This window comes from Budorcas taxicolor, chromosome 18 (genome assembly GCF_023091745.1).
Source record: "Budorcas taxicolor isolate Tak-1 chromosome 18, Takin1.1, whole genome shotgun sequence".
NCBI lineage: Eukaryota > Metazoa > Chordata > Mammalia > Artiodactyla > Bovidae > Budorcas > Budorcas taxicolor.
The window spans coordinates 64384130-64401179 of record NC_068927.1 but is presented as its reverse complement, the minus strand read 5'-3'; the positions used below and the strand labels follow the sequence as shown (position 1 = coordinate 64401179).

General features: G+C 62.3%; 3 protein-coding genes across 3 annotated transcripts; all 3 read right to left on the bottom strand.

Annotated features, from left to right (window-relative positions):
• Window positions 1-4423: 4423 nt before the first annotated feature.
• LOC128063570 (cytochrome c oxidase subunit 6B2) lies at window positions 4424-5421 on the bottom strand. The gene is made up of 3 exons (XM_052656360.1): window positions 5310-5421; window positions 4572-4672; window positions 4424-4477 (listed from the first exon to the last, which is right to left on the bottom strand). The coding sequence occupies exons 1-3, from the start codon at window positions 5419-5421 to the stop codon at window positions 4424-4426; spliced, it is 267 nt and encodes an 88-aa protein (XP_052512320.1).
• Window positions 5422-5636: 215 nt separating this feature from the next.
• On the bottom strand, window positions 5637-12042 carry GARIN5B (golgi associated RAB2 interactor family member 5B). Its single transcript, XM_052656881.1, has 11 exons — window positions 11893-12042; window positions 11546-11700; window positions 11181-11439; window positions 10929-10953; window positions 10684-10745; window positions 10460-10563; window positions 10313-10365; window positions 10026-10210; window positions 8294-9942; window positions 5993-6065; window positions 5637-5768 (listed from the first exon to the last, which is right to left on the bottom strand). Exons 1-11 carry the CDS (start codon window positions 12040-12042, stop codon window positions 5637-5639), a joined length of 2847 nt encoding a protein of 948 aa, XP_052512841.1.
• Window positions 12043-13976: 1934 nt separating this feature from the next.
• On the bottom strand, window positions 13977-16979 carry IL11 (interleukin 11). The gene is made up of 5 exons (XM_052656356.1): window positions 16973-16979; window positions 15653-15825; window positions 15399-15485; window positions 15131-15292; window positions 13977-14147 (listed from the first exon to the last, which is right to left on the bottom strand). The coding sequence occupies exons 1-5, from the start codon at window positions 16977-16979 to the stop codon at window positions 13977-13979; spliced, it is 600 nt and encodes a 199-aa protein (XP_052512316.1).
• Between the last annotated feature and the right edge of the window lie 71 nt (window positions 16980-17050).

The window sequence follows — 17050 nt, the reverse complement described above, 5'->3', positions numbered from 1 at the left end:
TTATCTCCTCCATGACAACCATGGAAAAGTTTACGCTGGAGGCTGACAAGGCCAGGCTGTGTCGGTGAGGAACGTGGAGGGCCTGATGGGACTGTCGAAAGACCCGGGTGGGCCAACGGGGTGGCCAGTTCAAAGCAGGTGACTATTCTTTTTAACTTTAAAATTTGTTTCATATATGTTTGAAGTTTGAAGTGAAAGTTACTCAATTGTGTCTGACTCTTTGTGACCCCATGGGCTGTGGCCCATCAGGCTCCTCTGTCCCTGGAATTCTCCAGGCAAGAATACTGGAGTAGGCTGCCATTCCCTTTTCCAGGGGATCTTCCTGACCGAGGGATAGAATCCAGGTCTTCTGCCTTGCAGGCAGACTCTTTACCATTTGAGCCAGCAGGAAAGACCATTTATGTGTAGCCTGTTTGATTCCTTTTAGAACGAGAAAGTGTCTTTTTTTCCATGAGAGTCCTGCTGAACCTTGTTAGCTTTCTCCCTGAGGTTGAAAGTAAGGAGGGAGAGGGCCTCCCAGTCAGCACGTGGCAGTGAGGAGGATGAAGAGAGATGGCTGACGCAAGTCACTAAGGAACCCATCCCTCTAAACAAGCAGAAGTCCATGCCTTCTAGACAGATGTGACAGCTGAGCAGGAGTCAGCCTGGATGGACGCTGGAGGTTCCAAGGGCCCCGTTTCCCATGTAGAAACTGCACATTCACGTGTGTGTTCTGAGCCCAGAGGGCTGAGAGCCTTCGTCCAACCCTCAAAAGCGTCTGGACCCTAAAACAATGGAGATGAGAAAGCAGTGATCGGGTCTCTCATCCTCAGCACTGCTGCCGCCTTAAGCTGCCAGTCCTGTGTCTCAGGACCAGGGTTGGCCTCTCCAGCCTCCACCCAGAGATGCCAGTAGCACCCCCTCCGTGGTGACAAAAATATCTGTGGTCCTTGCCAAATGTACCCCTCGGGGCCAAAGCCAGTCCCCTGCGAGACGTCTGGGCTAGAGTGACAAGATGATGGGGAAGGAGATAGGTAGGTAGTACCACCGATGCCATCACGGCCCAGGCGCCCCAGCGTCTGCCGCCACAGCAGCGCTGCCAGGATGGCCCCGCACCTCTGCAGGTGGTCCCGGAGGGCTGGCGCGTCTGCCTGAGGCTGCAGCGCTGGTACTGAGCCGAGCCCACCTTGTGCCGCCAGGCAGACGGAGCCCCAGCCTCGACAGGGAGCTGAGAGGCGTCCCTGTGAGCCGGCAGCCCCTGGAATGTCCGGGTGGATCTGGGGCTGGGCGAGCCCAGGGGGAGGGCCGGAGGGTCAAGGCTCAGGCTGAGAACCCCATCATAGACCAGGGGGCCAGAGCAAGGAAACGGGGAGGTTGGCCGGAGGAGGAGGAGGAGAGAGCTGAAAGAAACGGGAAGTAAGCCCAGAGTCTCAGGAAGTGCCGCACGCTGTGCCTGAGACAGCAGGGGAGCCAGGCAGGACACTCAGGCCTGGCTCCCGTTTCTCCCCTTGAGGGCACTGTCTGATCCTCTCACCCTCGGCCTCCAGGAGCTCCCAGGTGGCGCTAGTGGTAAAGACCCACCCACCTGCCAATTCAGGAGAAATGAGTTCAATCCCTGGCTGGGTTGGGAAGATCCCCCTGGAGGAGGGCATGGCAACCCACTCCAGTATTCTTAACTGGAGAATCCCGTGGGCAGAGGAGTCTGGCAGGCCACAGTCCATGGGGTCGCAAAGAGCTGGACATGACTGAGGCGACTGAACACACCAGGAGCTCCAGGGCCCTGTTGATGGGTTTGGTCATCCTGGGCTTGCCGATCGGGAGGGCAACTGACAGTCAGTCACCCCACCACCCGGTGTGATATTGGGCACCAGAACTGGACCGACATGCCACAGGTTGTCCGACAGATGGAGATCTCACACCCCCCTGAGAGCAGCTGGGCTGGACACTGTTCTCACTCGTCACATGACATTATCCTACCCACAGCCCTGCAAAGTGTAGGTGTTATCACTGTGATCTGGGTGAGAAGGCCCCAGCCCAGAGGCCTTAGGCCATGGGGCTGGCAGGCTTCAGGGCTGGACTTGAACCCATGTTCAGAGCTCATCCAGGCTCTGAGGTCTTTGGGAAAGAGGCAGGTACCAGAGGAGAGGCCAGCTCTGAGCTCACGGGAGGCCCAGGGCTTGGTTCAGCAGTGGCTTTCATGGGATGGTGAACAGAGCACAGCACCCGGATGGCTCACGGAGCGAACGGTTTTCTGATTCTATGATCCTGAACCTGTCAGGGGAGGCAGGACCTGCAGAGGGACGGGAAGAGGGTGGTGTTGATGAGAGGAGGCTGGAAGAGGTTGAGGATGGAGAGGAGGGGAGCTGGGAGGGGAGCAGGGATGCAGGTGGGGGGAGGGGTGGGGGACGGGAGATGCCGGAGGCCTCCATTTCCTTTGTCCTGGGAGGCTGACCTGGGGGTTTCAGGATGTAGCCAGGCAAAGCTGGCCCGGGCGTGGTGGAGGAGGTGTTCACAGCCAGAGTTTGGGGCCTGAGAGCGTTGGTCCGCTGGCTGGAGGTGAGGTGGGTCTGGCCCTGCCCTGGGCTCAGGCATCCAAGGGACAGAGGTGGCCAGTAAGGAGGCTGGGCGAGTCAGAAGTCCCAGAGGCGGTGGAGGGATGGGGCCGGGATCCTGGCCCCAGAGGGGAAGAAGGGGGAACGGGAAGGGGCTGCGGCGGAACTGGTGCCTGGGGAGGTTGGGAGGCTGGCCGCGGTCGCGGCCGCACAGGTGTCAGGTAGTGATCGGCACTACCTGGGTGACCTCAGCGAGTGTTCAGACGGCCTCCGGTCCGTGCTGTGACTCAGAGCTTGCCCGCGTGGCACCGCAGCTTGCTTTCTTCCCCGCGGCAGCGCCACCTCTGTGTGGGCCAGAGGTCTGCAGGTCAGCGGAGGTCACGAGAACGCCTCACACCGCCACCCCCCCCCCGCCCCCCCGCCATAGCTTCCAGCCTGTCTGTCTGTCTGAGTCCACACCCTGTGCCCTCATTTGCCCGGGTGCCTTGCAGGTTGTGGTCTGAGAGCGGGAGCCTGAGGCCAAGGTTTCAGTGGAGCCATCGTGGGAAATGGCACGTTGGGGTGTGCCCTGGGGAGGAGGGAGATGAGGGCAGTGTAGAGGGGTGGGCGGGGGAAGTGTTCTCCCCCAGCTCACTCAGCCCCTCCCGTCGTCCCACCTCTCCTGATAATGGGGTTTGCACCATCTCTCTGCACAGCTGGAGAAACTGAGGTAATGCAGGTCAGGAGGCTTGCCCTGAGTGGGGGGGGGGGGGCCAGGAAGTCATCACATTATTAGTAATAGCCACCTTTGAACCCTGGGGTTGAATGGGGGGCCTATGAGATCACTGCAGGCAGAGTCTGGAGGTCCGGGCTGCCCCAAGAGGCTGACAGCTTCAAGAATAAACAGTCAAATCCACCCCACCCCCACTCCCATGTCCATCTAGGGCAGGACCAGGCTAGAAGCCTCAGGCTCCAGCTTCTGTCAAGGGTCACTCAGCCTGGCTCAGGGCAATGGTGGTGGTGGTGGAGGTGGAGGTGGCCGGAGAGGTGACATATTGAGAGGCATCTGGAATCAGGATGAACCTCAGCATTGTTGTGCCTGAGCTTGGCTGAAGGCAGGCTCAGAGATGGAGTGGGGCAGGGGCAAAGAATAATTCAGCCTGGAGCTCCGGGTGTCTTGGAGGCGCTCACAGGGAGGGGTTGGCAGGAGAAACTGAAGTGACGTGTTTGAGCAGAGAGGGCTGCTCCTGGCCATGGACAGGTGCTGAAAAGACCGAGGGGACCAGGCGGGGCACCCTGTTGGGAGAGGCTCAAGTGGTGGGTTCCGGGATGTACTGGGAGGGGAGGGGAGTCAAAGAGGATGGGGGTGGTGGAGAGCCAGGAATGGTCTGGAGCAGGGAGGGAGAGACGGGGTCAGTGCTGGACGGTATAAACATTGCTCCTCTGTACCTGAGATGGGATGGAGGGGGTGGGACTGGTGGCCCAGGAAGGGAAGAGGACCCTGAGGGACTTGAGTGACAAGTGGGGGACTGAGAGGCAGGACGACCCCGGAGCAATCCTAGCGGAGGAGTGCTGGGACTCAGAGAGCCAAGGCAGACCCTGCTGGAGCGGGGGTGGGGTGGGGGGAAGCTGGGGAGGGGACAGGAGGAGCTCCCTCACCCCTCCCACGCCTGGAACCAGTAGTGTCGGCGGCAGGGTACCGGAAGGGCCTCTCGATGCTCCCTCCCCTTACCTCACCTTACCGACAAGAGATTAAAGAGAAATAACAGTAACACCACTTTATTTGAGGCTTAAAGACGGGGCGGAGCGGGGTGAGGTTTGGGGCGGTGGGGCCCATTTTCCGGGAGATGAGAGGATGGGGCGGGGAATGTCACTGGGGCTGATTCTTCGGAGGAGAAGCCGAGTTCAGACCGTTAGATTTTCCCAGCGAAAGTTCCGTCCTTGATCTGCTCTTTCCAGCGCTGCACCTGGGGGTGGGGAAGAGGGGAGTGGGCGCCGTCCTAACTCAGCCGACCCATCCACCCTCGCCCGGCCCGTCCGTGCGGCCCTCTGTCCGCTCACCCAGCTGATGGGGCACAGCGAGTGGTACACGCGGAAGTAGTACTCGCAGGGCTGTGTGCTCTTCCCGCGGCGGTTCATGGTCTTGATGCAGCGATGGTAGTCTGCCGAAGGGGGCGGGGCGGGGCGAGCAGGTGGGTAGTCCCGCCCCCACGGGAGGCCCCGCCCCCGCCGGGCCGGCACTCTCCCCGCCCGCCCCTCGTAGCCACGCCCCCCGAGAGGGCCAGCCCCGCCTCATTCCCGCAAGGCCCCGCCTATCCTCTCTTCCCTCGCTTCCAGGACTCTGTCACACGCCTCCAAGATAGGCCCCGCCCCTTCCGAGATTCAATCCCAGCCCAACCTGGAGGGCCCCGCTCCGCCCTCCAAGGCCCCGCCCACCTCCCATAACCCCGACCCCTTCAGGACTCGGACCTTCCTCTTCCAGGCAAGGCTCCGCTCCTCCCTCGACCCCCGCCTTCCACGGAACGATCCCGCCCCCGTTAAATAAGGCCCCGCCCCTACCTGGTAGGCCCCTCCCCCTCCGAGATTCAGTCCCAGCCCAACCTGGAGGCCCCGCCCCTCCAGGAACGATTCCGCCCCCTCCAAACAATGCCACGCCCCCTTCGAAGAGGCCCCGCCCCTCCGACCGTCGCCGGCTCGGTCTCCACCCCAACGGTCTCCGCGTCCTCGTGCGGGGCGCGCCCCTCCCCGCCTCCCACCTTCTCTCACTCGCCGCCCCTGACCTGGCCCGCGAGGTCTTACCCAGGAAGTTCTGGTAGCAGTTGCGGGTCTGGTTCTGGTTGGGGAAGCGCGGGTCGAAAGGCGGCGTTGGCCATTTCCCCTTGCAGGGCTTTGGGCACTCAGCACCCAGCATCGGCGAAGGCGGCGCTGTGGGGAGGAGTGGGTTCCGTGGGGCCGACCAGCGCCCCTCGCTCCGCCCGGCTCCTGACGCTCGCCCCGAAGCCCAGCCCCCGTCCCCACCTGTCCGGCGCTCAGCAGACGTCGGCTGGTCGCTGGGTCAGCTGTGCCTGTGGTTCCGCCGGGGGTGGCCCTTGCTGCGGAGTCTCGGGGGTCCCAGCCCAGAAAGCACTACCCCTCGGGCCCGATTGGCTGGGCCCCCCGGAGCCCCAGCCAATGGGAGCCGCTGCGCTGCAGGAAACGTTGCAGGACGCCGGACTGGGGTCGGTGCGGACGACCCCCGCCTCCGCCGCCCGCCGCCCCCTCTCGGGGCCGACGCGAGCACACAGGCAGCAGGCGCTACTCACTCAGGCCGAGTCTCAGACTCGGGCTTTTAATCTCTGCGAAGCTGGGGCACCACGCGGGCTCTCCCGGGCCTCGGCTCCCGCCCCGTCCCGTCCCCTATATAAACGTATAGATAGCTCTGGTCTCTACCCGACAAGAAGCACCCCGCCCCCGCCCGGCCTTTTCAGCACCCTGCTTCTTACAGTAGAGGTGCACAGCACCTGGGGGCCTGTGAGGAAGAGGAAAGAGCCAGGGTAAGGGCCGGGCTCCTGGACGCTAGGGCCAGGTGTCAGGCGTCAGGCGGACCTACAGGGCTCAGGAGCTACCTGGCCCCGGTAGGCTCCTCTGGACACTGGCGACTGAAGTTGAGTCCCTCGCATCCCACTATTGAGACTGCTGCGAGTGCGGCCTGCTGGAGAGAGAGAGAGAAAGCAAGCTAGAGAGGGCTTGGGGGACCCGCGGGGAGAGAGTAGTGAGTGCCGATGGGGGGCATTCCTGCTCCAGGGCCTGGTAAGCCTGACCTGGAACCCATGTTTCCTCCAAGGTCCCTCCTAGGTTTCCCTCCCTCCTGCCTCCTCTATATCAAGCTTGACTCTGGATCCTTCACCCCAGCATCCAAATACACTAACAAACATCTTTTTCTCAAGAAGTCCTCTCATGTCCCACGTCCCAAACCAGCTTCCTCTTCAGGTTCCTCCCCTTCCAGCGAATTTCTTGGAAAGAGCTGGTGAACCCCTCGTCTCCCATTCCCCTTTACGTGTGTGTGTATGTGTGTGTGTGTGTAACGACTGGGGAAATACACAACCTGCAAAAATTACCATTGTAATGATTTGAAAGTGTGCAACTTAGTGGCATTAAATTGCACTCATAATGTTGTGCAACCACATAGTTTCCAGGACGTTTTCATCACCCCAGAAGGAAACCTCGCATCCTTGAGGCAGTTGCTCCCCACCCCTCCCATCCCTTGCAGCTCCCGGCAGGCAGCCACCAATCTGTTTCCTGTCTCTTGGGATTTGCCTCATCTGGACGTTTCATGCAAACCACATTGTACACAACGTGGCCTTGTGTGTCTGGCTCCTTTCACTCAGCCACGTTTTCAGGAGTTGCAGCTCACTGATCCTGCCCCGTGCTCGCCTGAGCCTGCCCCATTCAGGTCCTCCCTCTTCCCCTCCTTGCTGTTAAATCCAGAGGTTCTGTCTGCCCCCCGACCCCCCGTCTTCCTTCACCTGCTTGCAGCATTCGACACGGCTACTCCCATGATGTTCCTGGTCATTTTCTTCACTTGGTGGGTTCAGGACACTTTTCCATGCTCACCCTCTCTGACCGTGTTTCCCCTTTCCCTAAACACCGTGGACCCTGTCTCCGCCTGCCCTCGCTCCCTGGTGACCTCCCAGGCTTATAGCTTGCAGAAGCTGTCCACGTGCGGGTGAGTCTCCACATCATTCTAGACTTGTGTCCAGCAGCTTACCCCACATCCTTACCTGACATCTCAGAGGTGAGATGTCCAGGACGGAATTCCCAGTCTTCTCCCTGACACCTGCCACACCCACAGCCTCTGCTGCCACACCTTCTGGGTCCCAAACCTCAAGGTCACTCTCGGTGCCGTATCAAACATGCACAGCCCATGAGCTGGCCCATGGGCTCAACCATCAGAGCATCTGCAGAGCCCCACTCCTCCATACTCCTGTCCCCGCCTCTCTGGTCCAAGCCACCATCACCTTGTGCCTCGGTCACCATGGGAACTGCCTGGCCCACTCCTCTCCCGGTGTCCCCCCGTCCCCTCCACCTCTCCACCCTTCAGCCAGAGAGCATCCTTTCTAATATACGTAAGTTCCAGCCATCCTGCTCAAAACCCTCCAGGGCCACTCAGCAGCGAACCCACACCACTTCAGGTGGCCTGCAAGGCCCTGCGTAACCGCGATTCCCACTCCGGGCCGACCCGGAGCTCCGTGTCAGCCCAGCACATCACGTGCTCTCCTGCCTCAGGGACTTTACCGCGGCTGTTCTTTCTGAAGGGAACGGATTTCCCCAGATGTCCGCACAGCTTCCTCACCTCCCTCCTTGAGATCTTCACACAGATGACACCAGATCACTGAGGCCCTCCTGGACCAGCTCAACCCAGCCCCGGAACCTGCCTACCCCTACACCTAACTCTCCCTACCCTGCGATGTGCCCAGAGCCCTCCCGCCTTCTACCGTACAATACGGTTGATATGGATTCTGTTGTCAGAGTTGCCAACCTCAGCACTACTGCGATCTTGTGGGGCACCATCCCTTACACTGTGGGATGTTGAGGGGCATCCCTGGGCTCCACCCCAAAGATGCCAGGAGCAACCCCCTCCCCGAATTGCTCAGTGCCACGTCCCTAGTGCATAGAATGATGCCTGGTGCCTGGTCGACGCTCACTCTATGCTGAGAGCCCAGAGGGAAGTTAGGAAAGAGGGAGTGAGCCCCCTGCCTCCTTGTGGACACCAGGCAGAGAGGATCATGACCACCGCCAAATACCTGGGCGAAGGAGCAAAGGCGCCCAGCTCGTCCTTTATCTTCTCCACCTTGGAGGCCTCATCCTCCATACTCTCGATTTCCAAGAGGGTGGGCAGGAGGATCTCCAGGTTCGACCCCACTGTGGCCACAGGGCCCTGGTCTGGCCCCCTCTCAGGCTCTTGAGACACTCTCCTGGGCTGCTGGGAGACCCTGGCCTCCATCTTTGAGATGGGGGTCAGCGAGGTGGGCGACTCGGGTATGTCCTCCCATCTCGTGGAGGGCAGAGGGATGGGAGTCTGAGAGGCAACATTCATCTTGGGGCTGCTGGCCGCACGCCTGGGGTGAGAGGACACGTTGGAAGGTCCCTTTGAGTCCTGGGGAATCTCCTCCACCCTGACCCCCAACTGCGGCTGCTCCCTGACCCCCACCAGCGTCTCCTCCAGCATGGACAAATGGGTGGGGCTGAGGAGTACTCTGCCCATCGTGGACAAGTCACACCCCTGCGAAGTTGAGAGCCAGGAGGGCAGGTCGACTAGACCTGACCTCAAGGTGGGGTCCTTGGAGCCGGCGATGATCATCAGCTTGGCAAGGGTGAGCCCTTCCACGGAGAAGGGCCTGGTCTGCTCCTGGGGGGCTTCTTGGATGGCCAGTTTCTTGGTCTTGACCCACTTCTTCTGCTGCCCCACCTCCTTGGATTTGAAGCCTGGCATGTCCAAAGCAATCTCCTCCTTCATCGTATGGACCCTGTCCTCCAGCTTGCCCTTGCCCTTCAAGCCGTTCATGGCGATCTCCTGGGCCCTGCGGATCAGGACTTCCTCTGACTTCTTCTCGGTGGTGGTGAAAGGCACCTCCACGGTTGTTTTCTGAGTTCTCGTGTCTACCACGTTCTTCTCCTTGGTGCCCATTAACTTCACCGGCTCTGGCTTCTCTTCAGGCTTCCTCTTCGCAAGCATATCCCCTCCGTGGCTTCTGGAGGGCACCACGCTGACGCTGTCAGGGCCCAGTGTCATGCGGTGTTGGGTGGGTGAGGTCAGACCCTTCTGGGAAGGGGCAGGTAGGAACACAGATTTCCTGTTGGGAGCAGGGTGGGAAACAGCCTTTGGGGAAACACCAAGTGTTCCTGGGGCCCTCTGAGATGGCGCAACCATGACTGGGGCCTTCTGGGGGATGGCTGGTGCATGACGGGGTTTCTGAGATGGGCCAGGCACAGCTGAGGCCTTTTGGGGAATGGTTGGTACATGAGGGGGCTTCTGAAATGGGGCCTTTTTGGGAGCAGGAGAATAAGCTGTGGCCTTCTGGGAGGGGCCGGGTGCAGTGGACATCTGCAGTGGAGCAGGCATGGCTGAGACCCTCTTGGACTGGTCAAGGATGAATGGAGCCTTATGACGGGCAGTGGGCACAGCTAGGGGCTTCCAGGTGGGTGGCAGAGGCCTGGCCTTCTCGTTGAAACTGGGGAAGTTGGGAGTGTAGGCGGCCGGGCAGATGGAGCAGCTGGACATGGTGCTGGTCTCAGGGTCCATCAGGTTGTCCATGTGCTGCTGCCACGCACACATATCCAGGTGGTCACATGTGCCCAGAAGGGGCGTTTCAGGGCTGTGCTCCGAGATACAGTGTAAAGGGGTCTCCAGTAAGCCTGCCAGGCACGTGCCGCCTACAGAGTCAGAGCAACCCTGTGGGTGGGGGACGCAAGGGGAGCGGTGGTCAGGCTGCTGGAGACACCCAGACGCCGGCCGCGGCCCCTCCGCCCTCAGACCCGGGGGTCCAGGCCCCCCGGCCCCTCCTCCCTCAGACCCCGAGGTCCAGGCCCCCTGCCCCTCCTGCGCTGTCTCAAGCGTCGCCCCAGCCGTGGATATACAACTGCCTTGGGAGAAGACTCCATGTGGTCTGTTGTGTTGGAAATGATGCTGAAGATGGTCCGAATGGTGATGCTGGGCTTCTCTGGGGGGTGGGGGGAGGGGATGCAGGGAGAAAACAGTCTAAGCCCTCTGCAGAAAGGTCAGAATTTCGGGGGTCCATTCATGGAGGAGGGTGTGTGCTCACCAGAAACTTGGGTTTCAGTCTTCGGTCTGCCAGAGGGGAGATCGGGTTGGGGCCTGCAGGGGAAATTCGATGTGAGTCTGGCAGCTTCTGCACTGAGACCCACCCCCAGCCCCCTTGCCCTGCTGGGCGGCGAGGCCCCACGCCTACTTCTTTTCCGTGGATTTCTTCCTGGCGTCCACGTGCTCCAGCTGGGACCACAGGAGAGGCAGAGAGTCGCCCACGGCCTGAGACTTGAATTTGCGCTTGAGGGTCTGGTGGTGTGTATGTAGTGGGGGGGCGGGTGGTGGTCAGGAGGTACAGCCCCTCAACTCCTCATGCCCCACCCTGCTCTCCCTGACCCCCCGCCTCCCCAGGCCCAGCGGCCCACTCACCTTGGCCTTCTGTCTCTGAGCTGTCAGAATCTTGTAAGGAAAGGTGGGCTCGGCAGTCGTGACTGGAAAGAGACAGGGACCCGTCAGGTCAAGGACCCAGGGATGGTGGGCGGAGGCCCCGAGGAGACTCACGGGGGGGCTCAGCCAGGGGACAGGGGAAGAGAGGGACTGCTGGGGCTCCGTCCACGCGTGGCAGAGGAGCGGAGACTGGGGGATGGGCCTAGTGGACACCCCAGCCAGCTCACCTGAATGTCTGTGGTGGGACGGGACCTGTGGAAGGGGAGGGGGGGCAGTCAGGAAGGGGGTCTCCTCCTGGTGTCCATATCTCTCCTGCCTCCCCAATCCAGACCCCCAGCCCCTCCTCCCTCAGACCTGGGGGTCCAGACCCCCGGCCCCCTTTCCCAGGGCTCCTATACTTTCATGGCGTTTGGTCCTGACTCCCTCTGGAATCCAGAACCAAAGCTGCCCCCAGGGGTCTGTGGGGGTCAGGGCCGCACCTGGAGGCGCCAGGTGGAGGCAGGAGGCCCTAGGTGGGAGAGGCCCGTGGGGGGCGTGTGCAGGGTCCTAGGGGCCCAGGAAGTGGCGGGCTGCTGGAGCTGGCTGATCAAGCGTATCCAGCGGTCGAACAGGAAGCCGACCTCGCTGTCGGGGGCGTCCAGCTCCAGGTAGTAGTAGCGGCCTGTGACCAGGCGCAGCTTCAGGCGCCAGGCGGACAGGTCGTGGACGTAGAGGTGGGCCAGGTCCAGCGGGATCATCCTGGGAGGGGGACACGGCGGCGGTAGCGCGCGCGCCGGGCGCTCGGGGGCCGGCGGCGATAGAGCGCGCCCCCCGGCGCGGGGCACGCGGGCGCGGGTGGAGGCACCTGGTGAGGACGAGGTTGGAGCACTCCCTGTCCTCTGGGGGCTGGGCCATCAGCAGCATGTCCGGCAGCACCAAGCCTGGCAGGGAGGCGGCCACGCCCATCGTCACTCGGTTGGTCCTGTGGTGCACGTACACCGGGGCCCCTCGATTGGTCACCTGGCGGGTCCAGGCAGAGGGGCTGGGACCACTCGGGTCTCTACGCTCCTCTGGCTCCCCCACAGCGAGCCTCCCACCCCCATCACGCCTCCCAGCTGCCTCTTGCCCGCCGAATCCGCCAGCGCGAACCGGGGATCTCCCGCCCCTCTTGCCCCTCTTCAGCCTGCCCGCGGGGCGCAGAGAGCCGGGGACCTGGATGAAGTTACTCTCGAACATGGGCAGCGGGCGGAGGGGCAAGTGCTCCCCCTGCTGGAGGGTCTTCTGCAGCTCGCCCAGAGTGGGGACCCACTGCGGGGGGCCCCGGAGTGGCTCCGGACGCCTCCTGTTCCGGAGCCGGTTCATGGCGGCTGCAGAAAGGACGGGTCACCCGGGGGCGCGGAGGCAGGGACCCGGCACCCCGGCGCCTGGCTGCCCCGGCCCCCGCCCCAGCCCACTGGACCCAGCCCCTCGGACTTCAGCGGCTCCAGCGGGTGGAGCTTCCCCAGGGCTCGGGCATGGCCCTGCAGGGCTGGTCCGCGCCCGCCTGGGGGAGGAGCCTTCCTCGGAGGGGCTTTGTGACCTCATGGACCACAGGTGCGGTGCTTCCCAGGAACTCCTTAGGGACAGTGGGCTCCCTTTTCCTCCTCCTGGGACCCTGCCCCGGAGTCCCAAAGGCTGGGGTGGGTGAATCAGAATACCCCCTGCAGACCCAAACTAGACAACCCAGGGCCCTGGGAGGGTCCCTCTGGGAGGCTATAAATGGATAATTAAATCCAAGGGTTTCTGACTCTTAAAGAGGGGGAGGCTTCAGTTACAGTCCCCACTTGCCAATGACCCTTCTCCATGCTGCCAGGGGCCTCAGTTTCCCTGTATCTAACTTGTGTCTGTGGTAGTGGTTGCCGTATGTGGTTACAACGAACTTGTACTGGCCCAGTGCTGTACGTTCGGACATCAGGTGTTGATTGAGCCAGACTGGGCAGAGTCAACCTGACTCTCCCTAGCTGTGCGGCCTTAAACGACAGGATCCCCCAGGAGCCTGTTCCCTCCTCTGTAAAATGAGGGGGGTGGGTCCCAGGGAGTGCAGGCAATCTGGTAAGGGAAAGCCCACACTTAGGGCCTGGCCCACAGCAGGCCTGCTGTGAATGGTCATTCTTGTCCCTTTCTGAGGTCTTTTGGGGAGGGTGGGTGCTGCTCCTCTGTTATTGTAAATATAGTGTTTATTTTCTTTTTTTAATGTGTCATGCAAAATACGTGGTCATTGTAAAAGTTCTGGAAAATACAGAGAAGCACAAATAATGAAAGTCACCAGCAACTCCACCCCCACCTTCTACCTGAGCTGGCCATTGCCAACATTTTGGCGTATTTCCTCCTAGGGTTTTAAAATAATCCATATATCTATCTCTATCTAGCTCTGTGTGTGCGTAAACCCACACACAATGGGAATCACACAGTGGCTTGTAGCCCGCTCCTCCTATGCCAAAGGCAGGCTCTGTTAACTTCTCTCTTCGCGGCTGGCATGTTCTGTCACATAGATAGGCACTATAATTTATATAACCATCCCCTACTATTGGGCATCTAGGCTGTTTTCAATTTGCTGTTGTAAACACTGCCATAAAGGACAGCCTTGAACTTGCAACTTTGCCCTGTACTAGTAAACTTTTGGAATCTTCCATTAAATATTTATTGAGTGCCTATGAAGTGCTGGCCACCAGGTGAGGCTCAGCAGCACTAAGAACTCATGGTCTCTGGGGGTGACCCAGAGAGTAGATGGTCCCCCCCGCAGGGACCCCAGCATCGAGCCCCCAGCCCCCAGAGAAATCACCTCTAAGTGGATGTGTATGACGAATTTAATTCCCCCTTCTCCATCTCACAAAGGTTTCTCACATTTTTGTACAAAAACCCAGGCCTCCTTTCCCCCTCCCTGCCCACTCCAACATAAAAAGTTAATAGTTTAATAAATAATAATATGCTCCTGCCCAGGCCCAGAGGGGTGGGGGTCAGGGAGACCCTGTGGCCAGACTTCTTAGAGACCCACGAATCTGGGAGCCAAGTTCCTTCCTCCTCAGGGACCCTGGAGTGCACCTGCCTCCCACCACCCCTGTTAAATAAATAAGTATAAATAAGGCACAGATGCCCCTCTGCCCAGGTCTCCGGGAAGGATCCTGGAGGGATCGTCTCTAACTAGGAGAGAATGGAGTCGGGGGAGGGGGGGATCCTCTGACCGCCAAACTCCATCCCGAAATAAATAAATAAATAAGATCTGGCTTTGAACGGCGCCGGTGGCTCTGGGCGGAGGGTCACAGCCGAGTTTTCAGCAGCAGCAGGCCCCGCACGGCCCAGTCGAGCGTCAGCTGCAGCCCCCCCAGGATGGCGTGGGCTGCCCGGATGCCCCCCCAGGCTGAGGCCGGGGGCGCAAGGGGGGGTGCCGGAGGGTCTGGGGGCGCCTGGGGCAGGGCCAGGCGGGACATCTGTCAGGAGAGGACAGAGGGTTAGCGTCAGGCCAGGGGTGCAGTAGGGTGTCTGAGTAAGGGCGGGGGGGGGGGGGGGAGGGTTGTTTGGGGCCTGTGCTGAACCAGGGTTGGAGGAGGACCAGGGGCCTATTTCCACAGCGTCTCGGGGCTGGAAGCTGGGGTGTCGGGGGAGAGTCCTGCAGGATGCTGAGTTCAGAAATTTGAGGATGGGGTTCCAGAGTCAAGTTCAGGGGGCTGGGGTGGGTCTGTAAGGTCAGGGCTGGGATCCTGGGGCTAAGGTCTTAGATGTCGGATCTCTGGGATCAGGCTCAGATACTCATGGGTGACGGCTGAGGCCTCCAGGCTGAGGTCTCAGAGCTGAGAATCAGAGTCTGAGTTCCAGGGCCTTTGGGCTGATGTCCAGGAACTGAGGACTGAAGTCTTACCACCTCAGGGTCTTGGGTCTGGGGTTTAGAAAGTCAGGGTCTTGGGGTCTTAAAGGGGTCACAACCTAGGTCTGAGCTCTTGGGGACTCAGGGCTCAAGGTCTGGGGTCTTCCCATTGGAGACTTCAGGATCTAGGTCCTTGGGGTTCTTGGGGTCAGGATCTAGATCCTTGCAGAGCAAGGGTCTCCAGGCTGGTTTTGAGTCTGAGCTCATCCTTATAGGGTCTGAGGTCTTAAGGTGTCAGGATCTTAGGGCCAGGGTGTGTGTGTGGGGAGGCGGGGGTCTCAGGGTCTGGAGGTTCAGAATTTCCTGGGCTTGGGGTCTGGAATCTTCCTGTCTTGGGGCCAACGTCTCCAGGTCTTGGGATGAGGGTTTGGACTCTCAAATCTTAGGACTTCAGGGTGGGAGACTCAGAGTAACAAGATCATGGGGTCCGAGTCTCCAGGTGACAGTTGAGTTTCCAGGCAGGACTTCGGAGTCCGGGGGCTCAGGGACATGGGAAGAGGGTCTCAGAGTGGGCCTGGAGTCCAGGGGCTCAGGGCCAGGTCATCGTACCAGGAGCTGCAGCCGGCGCAGCAGCCGGTCCAGCCGGGCCTGCAGGGTGCCCAGCTCAGGCTCCAGGGTCCGCAGGGAAGGGCCTCCTGAGCGTCGCAGCCACTGCACATGCCTCAGGTAGGAGAACAGGTCTGCCCGCAGCCGTGTCAATACTCCTGGGAGCTGGGGGCCCGGCGGGGGAGGTGGGGGCGTCAAGGAGCGCCTGGCAAGCGCCCACACCGGCCCTCAACCCCCTGCACCCGCTCCACTGGCCCACCCCCGCCCTTACCTGCAGCGCTCCCAGCGCCCCCGCACTCATGGCCAAGGTGGGGAGCGAATCCAGGCTGTGGTCTCCGTCAGCTGGGAATTTGTCTCTCTTGGGGGGAAAAGAGACCGTGAGAGGGACCCAGACCAGCTCCAGGGGGTCCTTCCTCCCCCACCACACGCTCCTGACCCCCTTTCCCCCGACTCGGCCACCCTGGTAGCCCAGAAGCCCTCTGGTCTCGGTCCTGGCCCCTGCCCGTCCCCTGCAGGCTGTCCTACCAGCTGTGCGGCCAGCTGCCGAGTGTCCGCCAGGAGGGAGCGGGTCAGGAGGACAGCGCTGTCCAGCTCAGCGCGAGGGTCCGGGGAGGCCCGCGGCGGGGCGGGCGGCGGCCCCGGGGCAGCAGCTCTATCGGGCCACAGGCTTAGGGCGGCCAGGACCAGGCAGCAAACACCTGGGTAGGTGGAAAGGTGGGGGGAGAGGGCAGCGGCTCAGCCCCGACCGGGGGTCTGAGGGAGGAGGGGCTGGGGTGCGGGTCCTGGGTCCCCGGGCGGAGCGCCCAGGGCTCGGCGAAGGACCTGGGCGGGTTTCCCTCTCCCTCCCCGGCTCGGGCTGCCCCGCCCGTCGGAGCAGACGCGGCCCCGGGGCGGGTAGACGGGCCGGGCGTCTCCCGTCCGCCCCCGGACGCCGGAATCCGGGCCCCGGGGCGGGGCACGGTCGGGGGAGACGCACAGGCCAGGACCTGCCCCCCTCCCGGGGCTCGGGAGCCCGAGCCGGACCGCGAGCAGGGGAAAGAGACCCGGGGGAGACGGAGCCGCCGGAGGAGCCCCCGCGGGGGCCGGCCCCCGCGAGCCGCAGAGTCGGCGATGCCCCGCCGCGCACCTGGGCGGCGGGCGGCGGGGAGGCGGGCGCGCCGAGAGCGCACGCGGCGGGCGGAGAGGGCGCCGGCGGCTAGGTGCGCTGGGGCCCCGGGCCGCCGCCGCCCATCCCCCCCGCTCCGCCCACCCCGCCTGCCGGCCAATCAGCGCCCCCCGGCCCGCCCCGCTCCAGCGGCACGCCCCCGGCCCGCCCCCCGGGCCCTCCCTGCCCGCGGTCCGTCGGTCTGTCCGCGTTCGTCTGGCTCTGCTGTGTCTGTCTGCGCCCCTGCGTCTTCCTCTCTCCTCCCCTTGGCTGGGCGCGGTGGGAGGTGGGGGGTCCGCTCTGACCTCCTGGGGCCCTCTGCCTCAGTTTCTCTCCTGGAGCCTGTCGGTTGGGGTCCCCGGGTGTCTGGGGCCCCCTGACGCCCCGGGGGTCCCGGGCCCTTCGGGCTTAGCCCCTGGCGTTTGTCTGCCTGTCCGTGGGCCTCCCATCTCTGTCTCTTCGCCTGGCGCTGCCCCGTCTGGGTCTCCGCGTCCCTGACCCGGCCTTGCACCCCTCCCGCTGCCCGTCCCTTGCCTAGGCCCCCTGCGCGCCCCGAAGGTCCTACTCGCTGCGTCTCCGCCTCCCCATCGCTGCCTCGCGCTCCTCCGACGCTCTGTCTGCTCCCCACCCTTCCAGCGACGGTCCCTCCCTCCCCGTCCACCCCCCCCAACTCCCCGCTCCAGGAACTTGAACCAACTTACTGTTCATGTCCCCACAGGGCAGGGATTCCCCAGGGCAGGGGGCAGGGGGCTGGGGGCCTTTAACCCTTCCCTGTCCGC

Coding starts and splice junctions, on each gene's coding strand:
- LOC128063570 (XM_052656360.1), bottom strand. CDS start 5,421: ATGCTGGGTGCTGAGTGCCCAAAGCCCTGCAAGGGGAAATGGCCAACG. Junction 4,673..5,309: donor CTGCTACCAGAACTTCCTGG/GTAAGACCTCGC, acceptor CCCCTTCGGCAG/ACTACCATCGCTGCATCAAG. Junction 4,478..4,571: donor CGCTGTGCCCCATCAGCTGG/GTGAGCGGACAG, acceptor CCCCACCCCCAG/GTGCAGCGCTGGAAAGAGCA.
- GARIN5B (XM_052656881.1), bottom strand. CDS start 12,042: ATGAACCGGCTCCGGAACAGGAGGCGTCCGGAGCCACTCCGGGGCCCC. Junction 10,954..11,180: donor CCTCCACCTGGCGCCTCCAG/GTGCGGCCCTGA, acceptor CCCCTTCCACAG/GTCCCGTCCCACCACAGACA. Junction 10,211..10,312: donor GACTGAAACCCAAGTTTCTG/GTGAGCACACAC, acceptor CCCACCCCCCAG/AGAAGCCCAGCATCACCATT.
- IL11 (XM_052656356.1), bottom strand. Junction 15,486..15,652: donor GGCAGCTGGCCGCACAGCTG/GTAGGACAGCCT, acceptor TTTCCCCCCAAG/AGAGACAAATTCCCAGCTGA. Junction 15,293..15,398: donor GGGCGCTGGGAGCGCTGCAG/GTAAGGGCGGGG, acceptor CCGGGCCCCCAG/CTCCCAGGAGTATTGACACG.